The following is a 19180-nucleotide window of genomic DNA, read 5'->3' on the forward strand; positions in this document are numbered from 1 at the left end:
TGGTAGAATACAGGAGGGGTTTACTATTGTCTTCTCCCGTGCCATCTGAGATGATGCCTTTCAGCATCTTCCTATATCTCTGCTACCCGATATAGATGTTTCCCATAGTCTGGGAAACATAATCTGGGGAGGGGGGGAATGGCAAGAAGCACCTTCTCTGCTCGCTCAAAGGTATCCCCCATGCTAGCCATATATCACAGTCAAATACTATCAGTGTAATATATAGTACTGAACTCAAATATCATAGTCATACCAGGGGGGATTTGAACCGGCAACCTTCTGCTTGTTAGTCAAGCATTTCCCAGCTGTGCCTCTTAAGGTGACGTAAGTGGCACAGCAACACTGTTAGGGAAAGGGAATTCAAGGTGGCCACAGAAAAAGGCTAGAGAGGGAGACCTGCAAAAGCAGCTGAAGGGAAATAGGGCTTGGCAGAAAATGCAGATAAAACTGGGTTTCCTACACCTTATTCTTTAACAATACTTCTGCCCGCTTAAGTGCATCTCAGGTGTGATCGATTTGTCCCCCCTCACTTTGTGAAGCACAAGGCAGAGAAGGTAAAATAATGTGTTAAAAGCGAACCGAGGCAGAGTTGACAAACCATTCAAGTTTGTGCCTGGCCAACCCCCTCCTTCCACTCCTGAGCAGCATCCCTGCACCACACCCAGGAGAATAGTACAGGTTTTGGCTGATCACCCTTTGGGGAGCTGGGCAGGATTTGTTTGGCTTTCCTGTGAATAGGCTTGTGTTGGGGAGGGCAACCTCTGACTGCTCTCCATCATTAGGTAGATGCCTTGGTCACACCTGGCAGCTACAGTGCAGGCCTGTGAAAGCCTAGGACACCGTAGCAGTGAATGCTCTAAGGCATGCGTTTGCCATAAAGGGGAGTTTTCAGTCATTTCTTAGAGGCTTCATAGTTCAGGTTTCTCTGTTTATAGGGGCATCGCCAACCTTAAAGACTTCACCGTTTGTGGCAGCAGAGTGGGGGAAGATACTCGTAGCAATCAGCCTCCGGGGTGAGGCTTATGAGCCAGGGCACAATTGCATGATACAATGTAGGGTAAGAAGGACATTGCTACCTCATTAATTGGATTGTCAACCACTATCATTAAACAGGGGCTGATGGGGGAGCTAGGCGGCAGATAAAAGCATATCACAGCATAGCAATAAAAAGACCATTCCCCAAAGTCCAGGAAGATCCAATCATCAGCAAGCACAAAACACAACTTATTCAGACTAAATAAAACGATAGCAGATCCAAAGAACAACACAAAATGGAACAGAATCTACAGATAACAGTATGAATGCTTTGCAATATATAAACCTTTCAGAACTGTTTAAAAACGCTGTTACTCATTAGCATTCATTAACACTCACAAGGTAAATGATGAAACACAATAGGGTAAATGAACAGTTGATGAAAATAATTTGCTGATTACAGTGGAAATAAGTATTCCCCAAAAATCAAAATTTGCCAACATTTACAATTTTCACTGCTCCAGTTATGAAAGTGATGATTCAGATTCAAAATGTGAGTGTTCAAAAACACAGTGTTTATACCGGCATCCAGTATGAACTCTCATATGTTAACTGTCAAATACTGTCTAGCATAAATATTATACCATTGCATGCTGTCAAATACTACTATCCTTGCATGTCAACTATCCTTTCATGCTGAACAATTGAATATGAAGCAGTGCTGCATGTATGTTAGCCATACATCATAGTCAAATACTATCAGTGTAATATATAGTATTGAACTCAAATATCATAGAACATGAAATACAACAAATATTTGTTGAATATTTAGATGTGAGTATTTGAAAAATGTTTGAGTATTCAGAGAATATCCAGAGAGGGAAAACTTGAGGACAGTTTTGGGAACTAATTTCATTTAATCTTTAGTGCTTATTAAAATATACTTACACTGGTGACATCAAAGTGATACAAGATGTACTTTTTATCTTCCACTGTGCCTAAAATAAGGGGAAAGAAATGCACGAGGTGTTTAAAAAACTGCCATATGGAAAAAATTGATTAAATCAAATTGAGTAAAAGTACAGAACTTTGCAGAATGCTTTTTGCATGCAGAAAATGTATTATTAGCATGCAAAAATTCTCCTTTCCTGCCGGAACACAACTGAAGCAGAATTCAAAGCATAACTAAAAAAGAAAACGCCCCCCCAAAAACCCTAAAACATGAAATAAATAAAAATAGCAAGGATCCACTCATCATTGTTTTAACAGTGAATGACTAAAAATAGATAGGTGGAGTTATTCTTTGTTTGGAAATGCAGTATGGTGAGGAAAGTAGGGATGTGCATGAACAGGTTTGGCTCTCTCTTCTGGAGAGCTGAACCTGTTCAAATGCCAGCGTACAAGCCAGCTTGACAGGTAGTGGGGAGGGTCCCTTACCTGTTCGCCCCCTCCCTGCCACTCTCCCCCCGCTGGCTTTTGATTTTGAAAGAGATGTGCGACGCTGCAGCATTCCTTCCTGCAGCCCTGATTGGCTTCAGCATGCACATGGCCAACACATGTGAGTGCCGGCCATGTGTGTGCCAACGCTGATTGGGGCTGCAGGAAGGAATGCTGCAGCCTCACACATTTCTTTCAAAATCGAGTGCCAGAGGGGGGGAAGCGGTGGGGAGGGGGCAAACAAGCAAGAAGCACCTTCTCTGCTCATAAGAACCTAAGAACAGCCCTGCTGGATCAGGCCCAAGGCCCATCTAGTCCAGCATCCTGTTTCGCACAGTGGCCCACCAGATGCCTCTGGAAGCCACAGGCAGGAGTTGAGGGCATGCCCTCTCTCCTGCTGTTACTCCCCTGCAACTGGTACTCAGAGGCATCCTGCCTTATACTCATTTAATGGTACCCCCGCATGCTACCCCAGGGGGTGCACATACTGTTCATGCACATCCCTAGAGGGGAGTCCCATCCCCTGGATATCTAAAACTCAGCTTTTAAAGGCACATGAGTTCTCCAAGAAAAATAGTTGAGCACCCTATTTATGTGAATAGCAGTCCTATTGGAATTAAGGCTAAGTAATTGTCTAAACTAATGCAGTTTAAGAGTGTGAATACAGACATCATGAATGTCAGTATAGAAGTGCAGATTCCACTTGGGAACAATGACACGATCGGGTACACAAAGACTTTTCAACTGCACTCTGTAACAACCGTTTGCTATACAGCAGTTGGCAGGTAATATTGATCTTCATGCCATGAAATGTCTCATTTGCTGATTTCTGCAGATCATCTTGCCACTGAAAGCACAAGAGGAGGTCTGGCCAATTTTTTCCTGGCCAGTTGACCCTATATAAACAAGGATGCTTTCCCTGCTTTGAGAAGGAGCAAGGGCGGTGGGGGGGGGCATGCTCTGAGTAATTTACAATTTAATTACAGGAAAGTTTTACTGCAGTATGACATTTCCAGCTCACTCCTATACTTCCAAAGTTTGGATTGTATTAAAAATCTGAACATAGGAATTCAGACCATTGAAATATCTAGCTCAGTATTGTCTACACAGACTGGCAGTGGCTTCTCCAAGGTTGCAGGCAGGAATCCCTCTCAGCCCTATCTTGGAGATGCCAGGGAGGGAACTTGGAACCTTCTGCTCTTCCCAGAGTGGCTCCATCCCCTGAGGGGAATATCTGACAGTGCTCACACATCAAGTCTCCCATTCATATGCAACCAGGGCAGACCCTGCTTAGCTAAGGGGACAAGTCATGCTTGCTACCACAAGACCATAACCTGGAAGCTCTTCACACAAGCAGCTGTAGCTGCGCTTGCACAGGCCTACTGTGGTAGGGCTGCTCATGTGAAGCATAGGCACCATGGCCGATCCTGGCGCTGCCTCACCAGGTAGCCCAGCAGTTTTCTCTGGGCTATTATCTGGGTAGAAGGGTGCAAGCACACTCTTCTACTGGGGATCCTGGTCATATTTCTGCTTGGGCTGCCTGTAGCCCAAGCAGACACAGAGTCGGGCACCTAGAGCGCCTGGCTTGAGGGGGAATCCCCCAATGCACCACACTCCTTGTGTCGTGCATTTTGGGATTTCTGGAAGATTGGCAGCATTTCCCCTGGCCAAGGATATAGCTAAGGGAGAGGGGACCCACATTCACCTCTCTCTGCAGCAGCCACTCCAAGTGAGGGAGATAATGAAGATAGGGAGGGGTGGAGCTGGCTCGGGAGTTCTTTGAACCCATTTGCTCAATTATAGCTACGCCCCTGCCCCCAGCCTCCAGAATACCATGCCACTTTCTGCAGCGGTGATTGTGTATGCAACAGCACAGCGTAGCACAGGACACCATCAGATTGTGTGGATGAAAGTAGGAATACTCCTGCATTCCTTTCATCCCTCCCTAGCTACCAGGGATTTTGGTTGTGTGAATGGCCTAATGGTGTCATAGAGAGAAAGCACACTGGCCAACATCCAGACTAGGTGAGCACCAGCATGGGGGTGTGCTTTTTAAAGTCCTGCAGCAGTGCAGTTGATGGTGACTCTGTAACTGCATCCGCTGTGCTATGCTGAGCCTGCTTTATTATTGTTAAGCATATTTATATACTACTTTTCAACAAAAATGTGGTTTCCACAGAAAAAAAGTAGTAGGATGATTCTCACAGGACTCACAGGTCCTGTTAATATGCCATGTGAGTTACTAACATCTTTGAGCTTGAATTTAGGAGCTGAATTCAGCAGTCAAGGTTCAACAGACAGCCAGAGGTCCCTAAAGCAGCTCTAAGATTTTTTTATCCTATCCTTTCCCCTACAAGTTTCCAGTAATGCTAGACTTTACTCAGACTTATTTTCCCCTCTGCATATAAATGTAAGGTCAGACCAAACTGATGATCTGATCTTCTTAGAATACATTCATTTTATGGGATAAAGGTTATAAACAAAACCTCTTACATTTCTTTTTAGAAGGCATTAAAGTTGTGTATAAATGCACCATAAAAGTTACATGCAAGAGATGTAAAATCTGGTTGCTGCTGGTTGTTGTTTTTGTCCTTTAGCATAATATAAAATGTTGAATGTATCCTAAAAAGGAGGCTAGCTAGAAATATATATTTGAAGTCTGTGGATTCATTTTAAATTGGGTTTTTCTCTGCTCTATTATTTTAATTTTTTTTAACTTTTATGTTAAAAAGTTATCTTGACTTTTATGCACAGAACAGTAACTCATACAGGGCAAACCAATAAATGTTTAGGATAAAGTTCCATGAATTATACTAACATGGCTTACGTGACCGGGAACTATAGATAAATAGAAGTCTAGTGAAGAGGAAACATGGTATGTATCTGCTTTCATATTTCTTTTTTTATTCCCTCAGAAGTTATAAAATTACTTTGTATATAACCAATAGGTAGATACCAATATAGCCCAGTACCATTGCTGGTATTGAAATTGTTCTGCTTTGATGCAGAGGTCCCCAAACGTAGGTCCCCAGATGTTGATGGACTACAACTCCCATCATCTCCAGTCACAATGGCCAAAGGTTAGGAACCCCTGAACTAATTTAGTATGAGTATTCATGAGAGAGCTATTCACAAGATCTGCTGTTTGAAATCTTCAAAAACAAGAGAGATTCAATTTTCTGACCTACCTAGTAGCCAAATGGCTATGATAGGGCAGCAATAAACCACACCTTAATTATGGTATGGTACAGAAGAAGAGGACGACCGGCGGATGGCAGATGGACTCAGTTATGACAATGAATGCACCACTGAGAGACCGTAAAGGCCAGGTTGAAGACAGATCATCCTGGAGAGAATCTATCTATGTGGTTGCTAAGAGTCAACATTGACTTGTTGGCAATCAATCAATCAATCAATCAATCAATCAATCAATCAATCAATCACAGAGCAACATAAAACATTGATTACATATCCATTTATTGACACACTTAGCAAGCCATTGTCCTAAGAAGGTTAGAAGACTCTGCTATCATCATAACAAATGATATGGGTTGGGTTGTTGTTTTTTTGCTCAGGCACTGGGGTTTCTGAGGTTCCTTCTTTTGATATGACTCCCCCCACATATCTGAAGAAGTCACTGCTGAAACTCAGCACTGATTGAACCTTTGGGATCTGCTTTTTTTATTAATTCATGCATAATATTAATCATTTTTGAATGAAAAACAAAGAAAATCGATTCTTCTTAGTGTCTTACCTCTGGTTTCTCCATCATCCCAGAATAATTCTCCACTTGCTTGACCCTGCTCATCTAAGGCAATTATGAGTCCCATTGGGTTTGGACGGCTGTTGAAAACGATGGCTAAGTTTTAAGAGTACATGTGACTTGCGGAATTATAATTTGGCAAGTTAGATAAATAGATATATTCATAATTACAGAATCAGATTAGTATCCATGATTAGAATGTGGACATCACCACAGTTCTACAACAGGATATTGAAAATGTATATGTAGAATCTCATTCATTGGGCTTGTTCACACATACAGTTTAACTGATTGAACGTTAAGTGGAGTTAAAAATCCTAACTCCAAATCGTGCTGCAGACATATAGAAACCAACTCCAGTTAGACTAACTGAAGTTGAAGGAGAGGGGAGCCCATCCAAGCCTGAAACGTTGAGATAAGATCCGAAACAGGCTGTGGCTGTGAGGGGGGATGGGCATCATGAAATAGTAGCTATTTTTATGAGTTTTGATAACAGTTTGCAGGCTTGCTGGTAAATGATTCATTTCAGTGGGCTTCCTCTTAAGTAAGTGACAGTTCTCTCTCCCTGCTTTGGACTGCTCCATTGCCTGGCAGTAAACAAATGGTATTGCATAGAAATAAATGATGCAATTCAATGAGCTTCCTCTAAAGTAAGTGACAGTTCTCTCTCCCTGCCCTGGACTGCTCCATTGCCTCACAGTAAACAGATGGAACTGCACAGAAGTAAATGATTTAGTTCAATGGGCTTCATCTTCAGTAACAGTGCAGAGGAAGCATGGCTTGCTTTTGGTTTTACTTTACTGGGAAACAAAAGACTTCACAGCGCCTTGAAGCAGGAATTAGTAGGAGTTTTCTGTTTGTGTATCTTTAAAACATAGATCACTGTAGCCAGACAGAAAAGGGAAGAGAGGGAAGGATGTGGGGGGCAGAATGAATCTCAGAGAGGTGATTGCTATCAGACAGAGGTGCTTAACTCCAGTTTGGGTTCGGGCATAGAGCTTTGGCGGTATAATCACTATTATCGGTGGTGAACCATAGGAAAGACCTTGGGTACAAACTGAAGTTAGTCAGGGAAGATTAGAGTTAACTTTTGAAGCTTAGCAGTAGTTTTTCACATTCAGACATACTGCTGTTACAATTGTTGTTAGTGTTAAATACAATTGTAGCTGTACTTGTTAACTGGCACATTATTATTATTATTATTATTTCTTGTTTACACAGTCAGACAGGTGGTATTGACTGGTTTGTTTTATCCAGACATCGAGTCCTTCCCAAGGACCTGGGATGGCTGAATTTTATTGTCAATTGTTATAGATATCGTCGCAGAATATAGGCTGTTCCCAGTAAAGCTGCTTTTTGTAATTGGCTGATGGTGATTTCTGTGACCCCTATGGTGTTGAGGTGCTCTTCAAGGTTTTTTGGGACTGCACCCAGGGCGCCAATTACCACTGGGATTATATTGGTCTTTTTCTGCCACAGCCTTTCAATTTCCATTTGTAGATCTTTGTATTTGTTGATTTTTTTCTATTTCTTTTTCTTCTATTCTGCTATCCCCTGGTATTGCTATGTCAATTGTTTTAACTTGTTTTTCTTTCTTCTCGACTACAGTTATATCTGGTGTACTGTGTGGCAGATGTTTGTCTGTTTGTAGTCGGAAGTCCCATAATATTTTTACATCTTCATTTTCTTCAACTTTTTCAATTTTATGGTCCCACCAACTTTTGGCTACAGGTAGCTTGTATTTTTTTGCAGATGTTCCAGTGTATCATCCCTGCTACCTTGTCATGCCTTTGTTTGTAGTCAGTCTGTGCAATCTTTTTACAACAGCTGATTGGGTGGTCCACTGTTTCAATCTTTTTACAACAGCTGATTGGGTGGTCCACTACAAACAGCAAGTGCCGCCTTAGTAAAGAAGCAGTTCTTTACAAAGGCGGCACTTGCTGTTTGTAGTGGATTTTTCGACTTTTGCTCTTATTGCATTTGTTCTTAATGCATGTTCTTGCGCAGCCAGTATTAAACCCTCTGTTTCTTTCTTCAAGTAACCATTCTTAAGCCATTGCCAGGTCTTGGTGATGTCTGATTTTCCACTTATATTGTGTAAATATTGACCATGCAGGGGCTTATTTCTTCATTTTTCTGCTCGGTTCTTGACTTGTTCTTTCTTGTAGGCCTGTTTTGTTTCATTGGTGTTGAATAGTTTCGCGTTCTTGACCATTTGAAGTGCATCTTCTTCACTGTCCCTTATATATTCTTCAAGGCCTCTTTTCTCCTCCTCTATTGTTTGATGGACTTGCAGCATTCCTCTTCCACCTGAGCTGCGAGGGAGGTAGAGCCTATCTACATCACTGCGGGGGTGCAGAGCATGATTGATGGTCATTATTACTATAAAGCCATAAACAGCTTGGGCCCTGGGTATTTAAAAGAATGTCTTCTGCGTTATGAACCCCATCGCCCATTGAGATCATCAGGAGAGATCCGTCTGCATTTACCACCAGCTCGTCTGGTGGCTACTCAGGGACAGGCCTTCTCCATTGCTGCCCCAAGGCTTTGGAATGAGCTCCCTAGTGAAATAAGAGCCACCCCATCTTTGACAATTTTAAGTCTTTAAAGACACACCTATTCACCCAGGCTTTTAACTGATACTGTTTTGATTGTTTTTAATGTTGTTTTAGAATATTGTTTTAAAATTTTAAAATTGTCATATTTTAAATGTCTTGTCTTTGTTTTTAACTAAAGTTTTAATGTTGTTTTTATTTTGTTGTAAACTGCCCAGAGACGTAAGTTTTGGGTGGCATAAAAATATGTTAAATAAATAAATAAATTTTGTAACACGTAGGTTCTTGAGGGCACAAACCACACCACCCAGGACATACTAAAGAGGATTTGGGGGGCCCCAAGGGGTGTTGAGGCCCTGGACAATGGCCCCAAAGCCCAGGGGTAAGTGCGCCTCTGGCAGCTGCACTGCCTGGAAGTGAGAGAGAAACTGAAGATAGATGCCTCTGTCCTGAGCCATTTTTGGAAGGGCGGTATAGAGATGGAATAAATAATAACAACAACAACAACAACTAGCAGTGGCCCTGGGCGCAGGACAGAGCACATTGCTGAAGGTGAGGCCATCAAGGGGAAGAGGGACAGTGATCAGTGCTGGGCTCTGGCTCAGGGGGTGGGCAGTGATTTGGGATTGGGGGCAGGGCTGTGAGGGTTAGGGTGAGGCCATCAAGGGGAAACTGAAGCAGGGATCAGAGATAGCAGCAGAAAGGAGGCAGGGATGGCAGCAACAAGCAAGTGGAGTGATGCCTGTGGAAGGGTAAGGATGTCATCTCATGACACACTTGCCACCTGTTCATGTGGCCACATGCGAGAGTCAACCCTGGTGACAGTGATCAGCATTCAGGCTACTGTGATTTGCCTAACATCTGCAGAGCTGAGCTCTACTGTATTTTGTTCTCAAACCATGTTATGGGAAAGTAAGATAATAGCTTTCAGAGAACTACTTATCCCTCTCAGACACAATCTGTGGTCGCCAGTCTACCCACAAAGGAGACACAGATGATTAAGCTACTGGCAGTACTTGGAGTAAGCAAGCATCCAAAAGACTGATAAAAAGAGAGGCTCCATGCAGGCACTTAGAAATACCTGTAAACTGTTGTGTTTGCTGGTTTCTGAGTAGGGAAGATATAGCCTCCTCTGAGATGAAGTCCTATTTTGTCTGCTGGGAGATACATCTGGCAGTATTTTTTTCTGCAAACTGCACTCGCGCCCTGATTTAGAGAGGGAGAGAGTAGATATTTATAATGCTTGCAAGTTCATGTTTGTAACTTTTACTCTAAGTTCCAATTTGGGTTGATCAAGTCAAAAGGGGTACATATTTCTGACCTATCAAGACATCAGATGGCTATGACAGGAGAGGAATGTCATACTTTAATTTTGATGTCGTGCTGTGAGAGGTATTAAAATTCCACTATCAATTAATCAGTGCAAAAGGCTGTGACCCGTAGAAGGTTCAAAGGGACATTATTCTATCCCAGGTAAGTATATCAGAAAAGTGATTAATCTGGAAGAGTTTTTTTGTTTTTTGCTTGGTTAGAATTGGGTTTAAATACTGGGATGCTAAAAGGAACCTCATAGTAACATATTTTGCTCTGTGTTAAATGGATGAGCCACTCTATTACACATTAGCCTCTAGAAGGCAGTGGAAGTGTTTCCCATTGCACTCCTGGCATGCAAGAAGAGGAACACCAATTTTGGGGACTGGACCTAAAGACCTTTGGGGGCCCCCTCCCCTGAAAACTAAGCATAATTATAATTATGCTCCGCTGGGTGACCACACCACCCAGGACAGACTAAAGTGGATTTGGGGGGCCCCAAGGGCTGTGGAGGCCCTGGACTTCAGCCCCGAGTTCCAAGGGTAAGAGCGCCTCTGCATACAAGGGAGCACTCCAAAATGTTTACTTTCTAGTGCTCTTGCACAATTGCTCTCATTATCTAAACATAAGCTCTCACTACATCCCCACAGCTGCTTGAAGCATGCATGCTTTGTTAGTCAGAACAAATAATACACACCACCACACATTTTAGTCCTATTCACATGTTATGTTCAACACTCATACATTCTGTGTACAGTGTACAGATCTGCATGCAGATACCGTTATTCACATGTTTTGCTGAATGCAGGTCCAACAGTACTCTTCCTATCTGCATCTTGCATTTGAAGGGGCCTGTATCCAGGTTCACTTTTAAAATGAACCGTCATCGATCCAAAAACATGTTCAGGCACACAGACATCTGAACACAAGTCCAACATAATGTCTGAATAGAACTTTTGTTATAGCCAGCTATACTTACTGTCTCATATTCATACCACACAGCATCAGGAATATAAGCATTCACTGTATCCACACCCTGAAATTTAACAAACATGCATTTCATCTGTCAGATCAAAATGAGCAGAAGAGTCGATAGAAAATACATAGGCAGTAGTCATTTTAATACTTGCTGACTGAGAAGTTCATTTGCTCCCAGAATCTTCAAAATAATGAAGATTTACAAAAGCCAAGACCATCCCTCACCACCCAGAATGAAAATACAAGAAATGGGCAGGAGTGTCTCTCAGCCCTATCTGGGAGATGCCAGGGAGGAAACTTGGAAACATCTGCATGCAAGCAAGCAGAAGATGCTCTTCCCAAAGGGAATCCTCTAAAGGGAATATCTTACAGTGCTCACATGTGAAAGTTTCACTTTCAAATCCAAACCAGGGCTACAAACCAGTAGCTTCACATTCAAATCCAAACCAAATGCAATGAGGGTTTCAAATGCAAACCATACTGTTTTTAGCAATTTAGCAAATTCATGCTTGCTACCACAAGACCAGCTCTCCTCCCATGATAACTTCAGTGTTGAAGTTCTTGGTCCAAGCCCAACACTATCCAGTATTCTTGGTTAAACCACATCTTATTTTTTTTAAACCTTTCACGCAAAAGATAAAGCTCAGGTCATTTCATGGAGGAACTCAAGCCAATAAATCTGGTCTAATAAGAGACAAAATGAAGTTGATTGGAATGACAGATGGCTGGACAGAAGTTTAGACCAGGCAGGCAAACCTGGCCCTGTTGTGGCTGGGAATGATGGGAGTTGTAGTTCAGCAGCAGCTGAAGGGCCAGGTTTTTCCACCCCTGGCTTAGACCCTTTCCAAATTCTTCCTTTCTTTCCCATGAACTACAATATTCACATTCCATCCCATTTTTCCATATGGCTCTCCGACTTTCTTATGCAATCTGAATCAATGATAAACATTCAAAAACCACTGTACAAATGATTATTTTTCCCCATTCCTCAGGAGGTGCTTTCCCAGAAGCAGACTTTACTGTGGGTTTACTGCGAGCTTGAATTTGCAAAAAACAAACAAACAAACAAACAAACCCCAAAAAACACCCAACATGAAGAGTAGGGGTTTTTTACCTAGGACATAAACCAGGCTCTGCTCCAATGTGCAAAGAAAACCCCAAATTGTGTCAAGTGTCCCCCAATATCTTGCATGGACTTTGGTACAAATCCAGCCAATGTGTGAATGCACACTCTCCATTCTGGCATAGAAGCAAGCTGAAAGCCCTGCCTGGGAATGCTCCAGGTAGACACCTTGATTAATGCTGAACTCACTTATGAATACAGGTTCTTTAAAAATCTGATTGCAGTGCAGGTTAATTAAATTAGACATACCGGGTCCAGCACTGGAGTAATAAGCAGCCCAGGTCCCCACAGAAACTGCCTATCAATAGTCCAGGTGGCTTCATCTGAGTAGAACCTAAAGGAGCAAGTTAAAAAATATCAGCAAAAGTTTAATTTTGTTGATAGACTCCACTCTCTGTCCTCCCCAAAACCCTTCTGTCCACTCTCTTCCCTGATCACCAGCTTTTGGAAAGAAAGAGGAAGCAGAGAATGAGGAGAAGATGGTAGCAAGAAGGAAAAGATCAGGGGGCTCACAGCTTACTGTGTACCACAGCTGCTACCAATACTTATATACCTCTTTTCAGCAAAATTTTGCAAAGCAGTTTACATCGAAAGAAAAATAAATAATAAATAAGATGATTCTCTGTCCCAAAAGGCCCACAATTTAAAAATCAGAGTGTATCACTGATACCAGTGTGAAAATCAGTGTTTACCTAGGCATATGGGGAACCTCAGCTAACAACCACTTCACCAGAATATACATAGAACTTTACACTGGGGCCAGAAGTGTACCTAGGTAATTTTGGCGCCTGGACCTAAAGGCATTTGGAGGCCCCCTAACTTTCAAATTAAGCATCAGCATGCTTGACCAGATGACCACTCCACCCAGGACAGACTAAAGAAGATTTGGGGGCCCCTGAGGGCAGAGGAGGCCCTGGACTTTGGCCCTGAAGTCCAGGGGTTACGGTGCCTCTGACTGAGGCAAGAGTGTGCAATCCAAAAACATGTAAAAGCATTTGAGCCCCACTAAGCCTTGGGATTGTTTTAATGAAAGGCAGTATATAAATTTAACATTCAGTCAATCAATCAATCAATCAGCAAGCTCAACATAGAAGTATTTGACCTGATCAGCTGTTCTGTCTCTATAGTGAGGAGGCTAAGAAGACTCCCCAGCCTTCTGCACTGAGGCTTGTAATGAGTTTAATGTTGCAAGTCCTTTCTGACTGCTAGGAAGGGTGAGATTCAAAGAATATAGGTTTATGGAATAATTTATTGTGGATCATAAACAAAAACCAGTAACTTCAAAGATTCCTACAAACCATCTAGGATCTTCTCTCTCTCTCTCTCAAAGCAGTGAACTTACTCATGTAGAACTGGTCTTGCAACTGTGTCTCCCTTGCTATGTGCTCTGTAAAAGAGGGTGTAGAGATATGGCAACAAGGTATAGCGTATGGTCAGGTAGTGCTTGGTTGAGTTCACCAAAAGAGAGTTCTGCCCAAAATATGCCGGATCTTGAGGCTGGAAGAAAAGGTTACAATTGTTATGGACATAAAGCGCTGGGGTGGGTGGATTTTAAAGAAAATAAAAACCTGATCTGATTTAAAAGGAGCAGGTGAGAGGATGTGGGTGGGGAGGTGGTCTATAAGAATACCATATCCCTTACCAGGATCCCTCGCAGGGATTTGGCCTATATTGAAAGTGTGTACCTAAGTCTAGGGTCCAGGGATAAACTGGGACTTCTGCTAGTGTACCGATCACCCCACTGCCCAATGGAGTCCCTAACTGAACTGACAGACCTGGTTGCTGAGTTGGCATTGGAGTGGCCAAAGTTGTTGGTGGTGGGAGACTTCAATGTTCATTTTGGGACCAGGCTGTTGGGAGTGGCTCAGGAGTTCATAATGGCCATGACAACTGTGGGCCTATCCCAATTGGTCTCTGGACCAACACATGATGCTGATCACATGCTTGATTTGGACTTTTGCTCTGATCAGGGTGGTGCTCCATATTGCAACCCTTCACCAAACCTTCCACCCTCCACCACCATCAGGAGGTTTGGTGGAAGGTTTGGTGAAGGGTTGCAATATGAAACCCAGATCTACTTTTCCATGTCAGCCTCATCAGGAAATGGCATATCTTCCCTAAATGCCTGCTTTGAGACAGCAATGGGCTGGGTGAGGGATAACAAACTGAAGATGAATCCAAATAAGATGGAGGTATTGACTGTGCGGGGTCAGGACCAGGAAATGGTTTAGATGTGCCTTTTCTGGATGGGGTTACACTCCCCCTGAAAGAACAGAAACATAGCTTAGGAGTCCTCCTGGACCCAAAGCTCTCCCTGGTTTCTCAGGTTGAGGTGGCGGCCAGGAGCACTTTTTATCAGCTTTGGCTGATACATCAGCTTTGTCCATTTCTAGAGGTGAATGGCCTTAAAACAGTAGTACATATACTGGTAACCTCCAGGCTTGACTACTGTAATACGCTCTATGTGGGGCTGCCTTTGTACATAGTCCAGAAACTATGACTGATACAGAATGCGGCAGCCAGATGGGTCTCTGGGACAACATGAAGAGACCATATTACAGCAGTTTTGAAAGAATTGCAATGGCTGTCAATATGTTTCCGGGTGTAATACAAAGTGCTGGTTATCACCTATGAAGCCCTTAAAGGCTGGGTGGGTCTAGGCTATTTAAGAGAGTGCCTCCTTTGTCAGGAACCCTGCCACCTTTTACAATCTTCTGGACAGGTCAGGTTAAGGTTGCCACCAGCTTGTATGGTGGCAACTGAGGACTGGGCTATCTCTGTGACTGCCCCAGGGCTTTGGAATATGCTCCCTGCTGAAATAAGAGCATCTCCTTCTCTGCTTGTTTTCAGGAAGACCCTCAAGATTCTCCTATTCTCACAAGCTTTGAATTAGAACTTTTTAAATAATTTTAATTTGTTTCATACTATTGTTTTTTTGTTTTATGTATTAAACTTATTAATTTAATCTTATTTTTAATATCTTAAATTTTGTACATTGCTTTGAGATGTACATATCAAGCAGTATAAAAATTTGATCAAATAAATAAAAAATAAATAAAAGAGAACCTACTGGAGGGGTTTCTCCATTGTGATTCCTAGAAAATGGATAAAACGCTCCAAGCTGCAACCACCGTCTGCAAAGTTCTTCAGTGGTATCATCAAGGAATCCACAAATGTCAGCACCAATCTGAAAATTATGAACATAAGGTCCCAAAATAGGGATGAAGTCAATTTTATATTTGTATGCCTAATAACAGATATTGCAAAGCTGCTATTAAGATAATCATGTCTTATAAGCTTTATAGCGTACATTATTATTATGCTTGGGAAGATCTTAATACTCCCTATGTTTGCTGCAATTCTCTAAGGCAAAAGAAATCCAAGAACACCTAATTCATGATTTGGCAGTTCAGTACAAAATTATGAATCAGGAAAGCAATGAACATTAAGTCTGGTCTTTATTTAAGAAGACAGAAAGCTCATTCTTTCAGTAGTCCTATCAAAAGATTTATTCTCACATTAATTTTTTTAACATAATACATTCACTCTAAGATGCTGTTAGTCCACCATCTTGTATTTTTTTGCCAAATAGTCATTTGATCTGAATGCACATCACATAATGAGATCTGGTTTGTATCGCATTATAGACATGATCTGCATTTTGCTTGTGGCTCTACAGTAGAACTGCACAACATTTGATCTACCAAGTAAAACATAGCTCAGTCATGTATAAATGATAATACCCGATGCTTAAACTTCTGGTTTTCTGCATGAGACTGCTAAATGGTTGATGAAGGTGGCATCAAGGTTAGATAGGCTGTAAGTAAAGTAAAGTAAAGTCCTGCCATTGAGTCAGTGTCAACTCCTGGTGACCACAGAGCCCTGTGGTTTTCTTTGGTAGAATACAGGAGGGATTTACCATTGCCATCTCCCGTGCAGTATGAGATAATGCCCTTCAGTATTTTCCTATATCACTGCTGCTTGATATAGGGGATTTCTGCGGAATGCCCAGCAGGGATTTGAACCAGCAACCTCTTGCTCCTTAGGCAAGTTATTTCCCCGCTGACTTAATGGGCCATACGTTGTACAGAATCTTCAGGATGGAGCATATACCAAGTCTCACCACAGGGAGACGCATGCAAGAGAAAGGATTGGGAAATGGAAATCAAAGGGGGGAAAGCTACCTGCACCAGAAAATAATGTGTGAAATGAGCCAGAGTCAAAGATTTATAGGGCCGCAGCAGTTGTGGCCCTACATTTTTTAAAAAATATATATAATTTTAAAAACTTGTTTTAATGACTATTTTATTCTTCTTTTTTGTCATGTATTTTAATTTGTGCCTTTTAAATATTTTAAATTTTGTACAACACCTAGAGATGTACATATCAGGTGGTACAGAAATATGATGAATGAATGAATGAATAAATAAATAAATAATAAATTGAGGTTGAGACAGTCAAACTACATTCTGCCATTATAACGAAATGGGGGGAGGGAGTAGGTGCTATGGCATATAGTTAGAAAACGGCTCAATGGACTGATTTTGAAACTACAGTAGAGAATTTGAGGCATACTGATTTTGAGAAAGAAAATATATATTTAAAATGCTCATTTATAGAAAATTAAAATTGGACGAGTGACTCCAGCAGTGTGACAGGTGGTGTTTTGGGTGGTTTTTTTCTTCTTCTTCCCCCCTTCACAAACTTTGCTGAGGTTGGACATTATTTGGTGCTTCCCCCCCCCCCCGCCCCAGTTTGCATAGACTTCATGTGTCTTTTCCATGAACAGGCTAATCTGGGATGGTCTACTGCTTTACCACTGACAGCCATCCAGCTCCAAAGTAGCGATAAAGTTGGAATTAACTACAGCATACAATACCCTGCCATATCTATATTACCTAAATAACACTTCTTTAAAGAGCATGTCCCTTAATGGTTGCAATTTTCTGGCATTTTGAAGCTTGCATAAACATCAAAAGTCCTTAACACAAGTTAACCAGAAGTTAATGGAGTGATTCCATTAATAATTTTTGATAATGGAAGCACTTCACAGTAAAATGATTAGACATGCAAACTTCCCTTATAATAGGATTTCTCAGTCTTGCATCCCCAGATGTTGTTGTACTATAACTTCCATAATCTCAAGCCACAATGAGCAAAGGTCAGCAACATCTGAGAACCCAGGGTTAAGAACCCCTGCTTTGAAAAAACCCCTTTACAACGTTTCAGTTTTATATGAAAGGTGTCTTACGAAAGGATATCCAAAGAGGCCAAATTCTAGTATTCCCTGTATGGACCATTTAATATCATTCCAGGTGGAAAAATTATCTCCCAACCAATGGCCTGTGTGATTTCCAGATCCTGCAAAAGTAGATCGAGAAAGGAGGAAGCTTCTTTTTCCAGGGAAAACCTTCTCGAGAGCACTGAAAACAAAATGAATTTATGGTGTTAGTAAATGTGGAGTTAAAGGCTTTTAAGGATGGTGTCCTAGTCTAGACATACCTCTTACATCACACACTGTTTCATTGGTGCCCCTAAAAAATGGCTTCTCCAGGTGATCAGTTGGGTTACTTGTACAGTCAGAGTAGATTAAGTAGGTCTCCATCACTTCATCTATGCCAAACAATATGACAAATGCCCATGCTTTTTTCCAATCCCAAATGGTTAAAAATCAAGGCCAATTCACACTTTGGGTGGCTTCACGTGACCACCAGCAAGTCTGTAATTAGGGGAAATGCCAGGGATATGTTGGGAATTGAGAAAGTGTGCTCCCAGTGGGCATGTCATCTGAACCTCCCCAAGTCTGGTTCCTACACACTCTGCTTAACATTCTCCCAAGATTCTCTGCTTGACATTATCTAGGCTTTACCTGAGTCCTGTAGCCAAAATCTGAAGTTGAGCAGCGAATCTCAGAAAGGGGACTTACTGTATGCAGGTTGGGAGGACACCCACTGGGAGTATGGGCTCTCGGTTCTCAAAATATCCCCAACATTTTCCCTACTTACAGATTGCTGGCAGTCATGTGAAGCCGCCCGTAATGTGGTAGCAGCCATGGTTATCCAGGTGTTCAATTAGTATTTGCTGTGGTAAACATGTAAAGTATAAAGCAACAGCAACAAATATTTATATACCACTTTTCAACCAAAAATTTTCCAAAGCGATTACATTGAGAAATAAATAAATAAATAAATAAATAAATAAATAAATAAATAAATAAATAAGATGGATCCCTATTCCCGAAGGGCTCACAATCGCAAAAGAAATATAAGATAGACATGAGCAATAGTCACTGGAGGTACTGTGCTGGGGGTGGACTGGGCCAGAAAACCAGAGAAGCACATCTCCAAATTAGGGATCATTACAGAATCTGTCTTTGCTGGGTTCTGACTCTGACTTTGTTCCACTCTACAGAATAGGTTTAACAGAGTGCAGCTCAAAAGTCATAATGCATTGTTTTCCAGAAGGATATTTCCAGAATGTTTCAAGTAAGTTGAAAGTATATTCCTGCTCCATTTTATGACATTTTGCAATAAAAACACACCAGAAGTGGATTAGAAAATGAATCCTCCCTCTCAATCTTCACCCTCCTTTAAGGTGCACCCTGGCACAATAGTATAACAAACAAAGCTGAAATACTGCCATTGAGAGTGGGCTTTAGATTTTTTTTAAAAAAAAAGTATTTCTAACTGGATTTTTAAAAAAACAACAACTCATTTTTGTATTTCTTTAGGTTCCCTCCCTAAATTGGACAAAATTGGTTCTGTCACTCCAAAATCAAGAAGTTCTACCAGAATTCAACTGGAGTATAACCAAAGGATGTCAGAAACTCAAAATCGAGAGACTGTGGGAATCTGCTCATCCATACTTTGAATATTCAGGGACATAGCCTTACAGTGAAATCCTATGCGTATCTACTTGGAGATCAGTTCTACGGAGTCAACTGCTTCCTTCTTTCCCTCTACCCAACATCGAACCTACTTATTGAGATCTATATATTTGGTGAAGAACTTGGTCAAACATTCTCCTTACAGAATACCG

The 19180-nt window shown here is 41.6% G+C and overlaps 1 protein-coding gene across 1 annotated transcript in view; it reads right to left on the reverse strand.

Moving 5' to 3' along the window:
• The window catches only part of SI (sucrase-isomaltase), a 220785-nt gene that overhangs the window by 165081 nt on the left and 36524 nt on the right, over nt 1-19180 (reverse strand). The window contains exons 15-22 of the mRNA XM_053309014.1: nt 17394-17565; nt 15213-15329; nt 13485-13639; nt 12392-12476; nt 11021-11077; nt 9812-9936; nt 6167-6255; nt 1924-1973 (exon numbers count right to left, since the gene is read on the reverse strand). Of these exons, the coding sequence (XP_053164989.1) occupies nt 1924-1973; nt 6167-6255; nt 9812-9936; nt 11021-11077; nt 12392-12476; nt 13485-13639; nt 15213-15329; nt 17394-17565 (850 nt within the window). The remainder of the gene's footprint in view (nt 1-1923; nt 1974-6166; nt 6256-9811; nt 9937-11020; nt 11078-12391; nt 12477-13484; nt 13640-15212; nt 15330-17393; nt 17566-19180) is intronic.

Source organism: Hemicordylus capensis, chromosome 3 (genome assembly GCF_027244095.1).
Source record: "Hemicordylus capensis ecotype Gifberg chromosome 3, rHemCap1.1.pri, whole genome shotgun sequence".
Lineage (NCBI taxonomy): Eukaryota > Metazoa > Chordata > Lepidosauria > Squamata > Cordylidae > Hemicordylus > Hemicordylus capensis.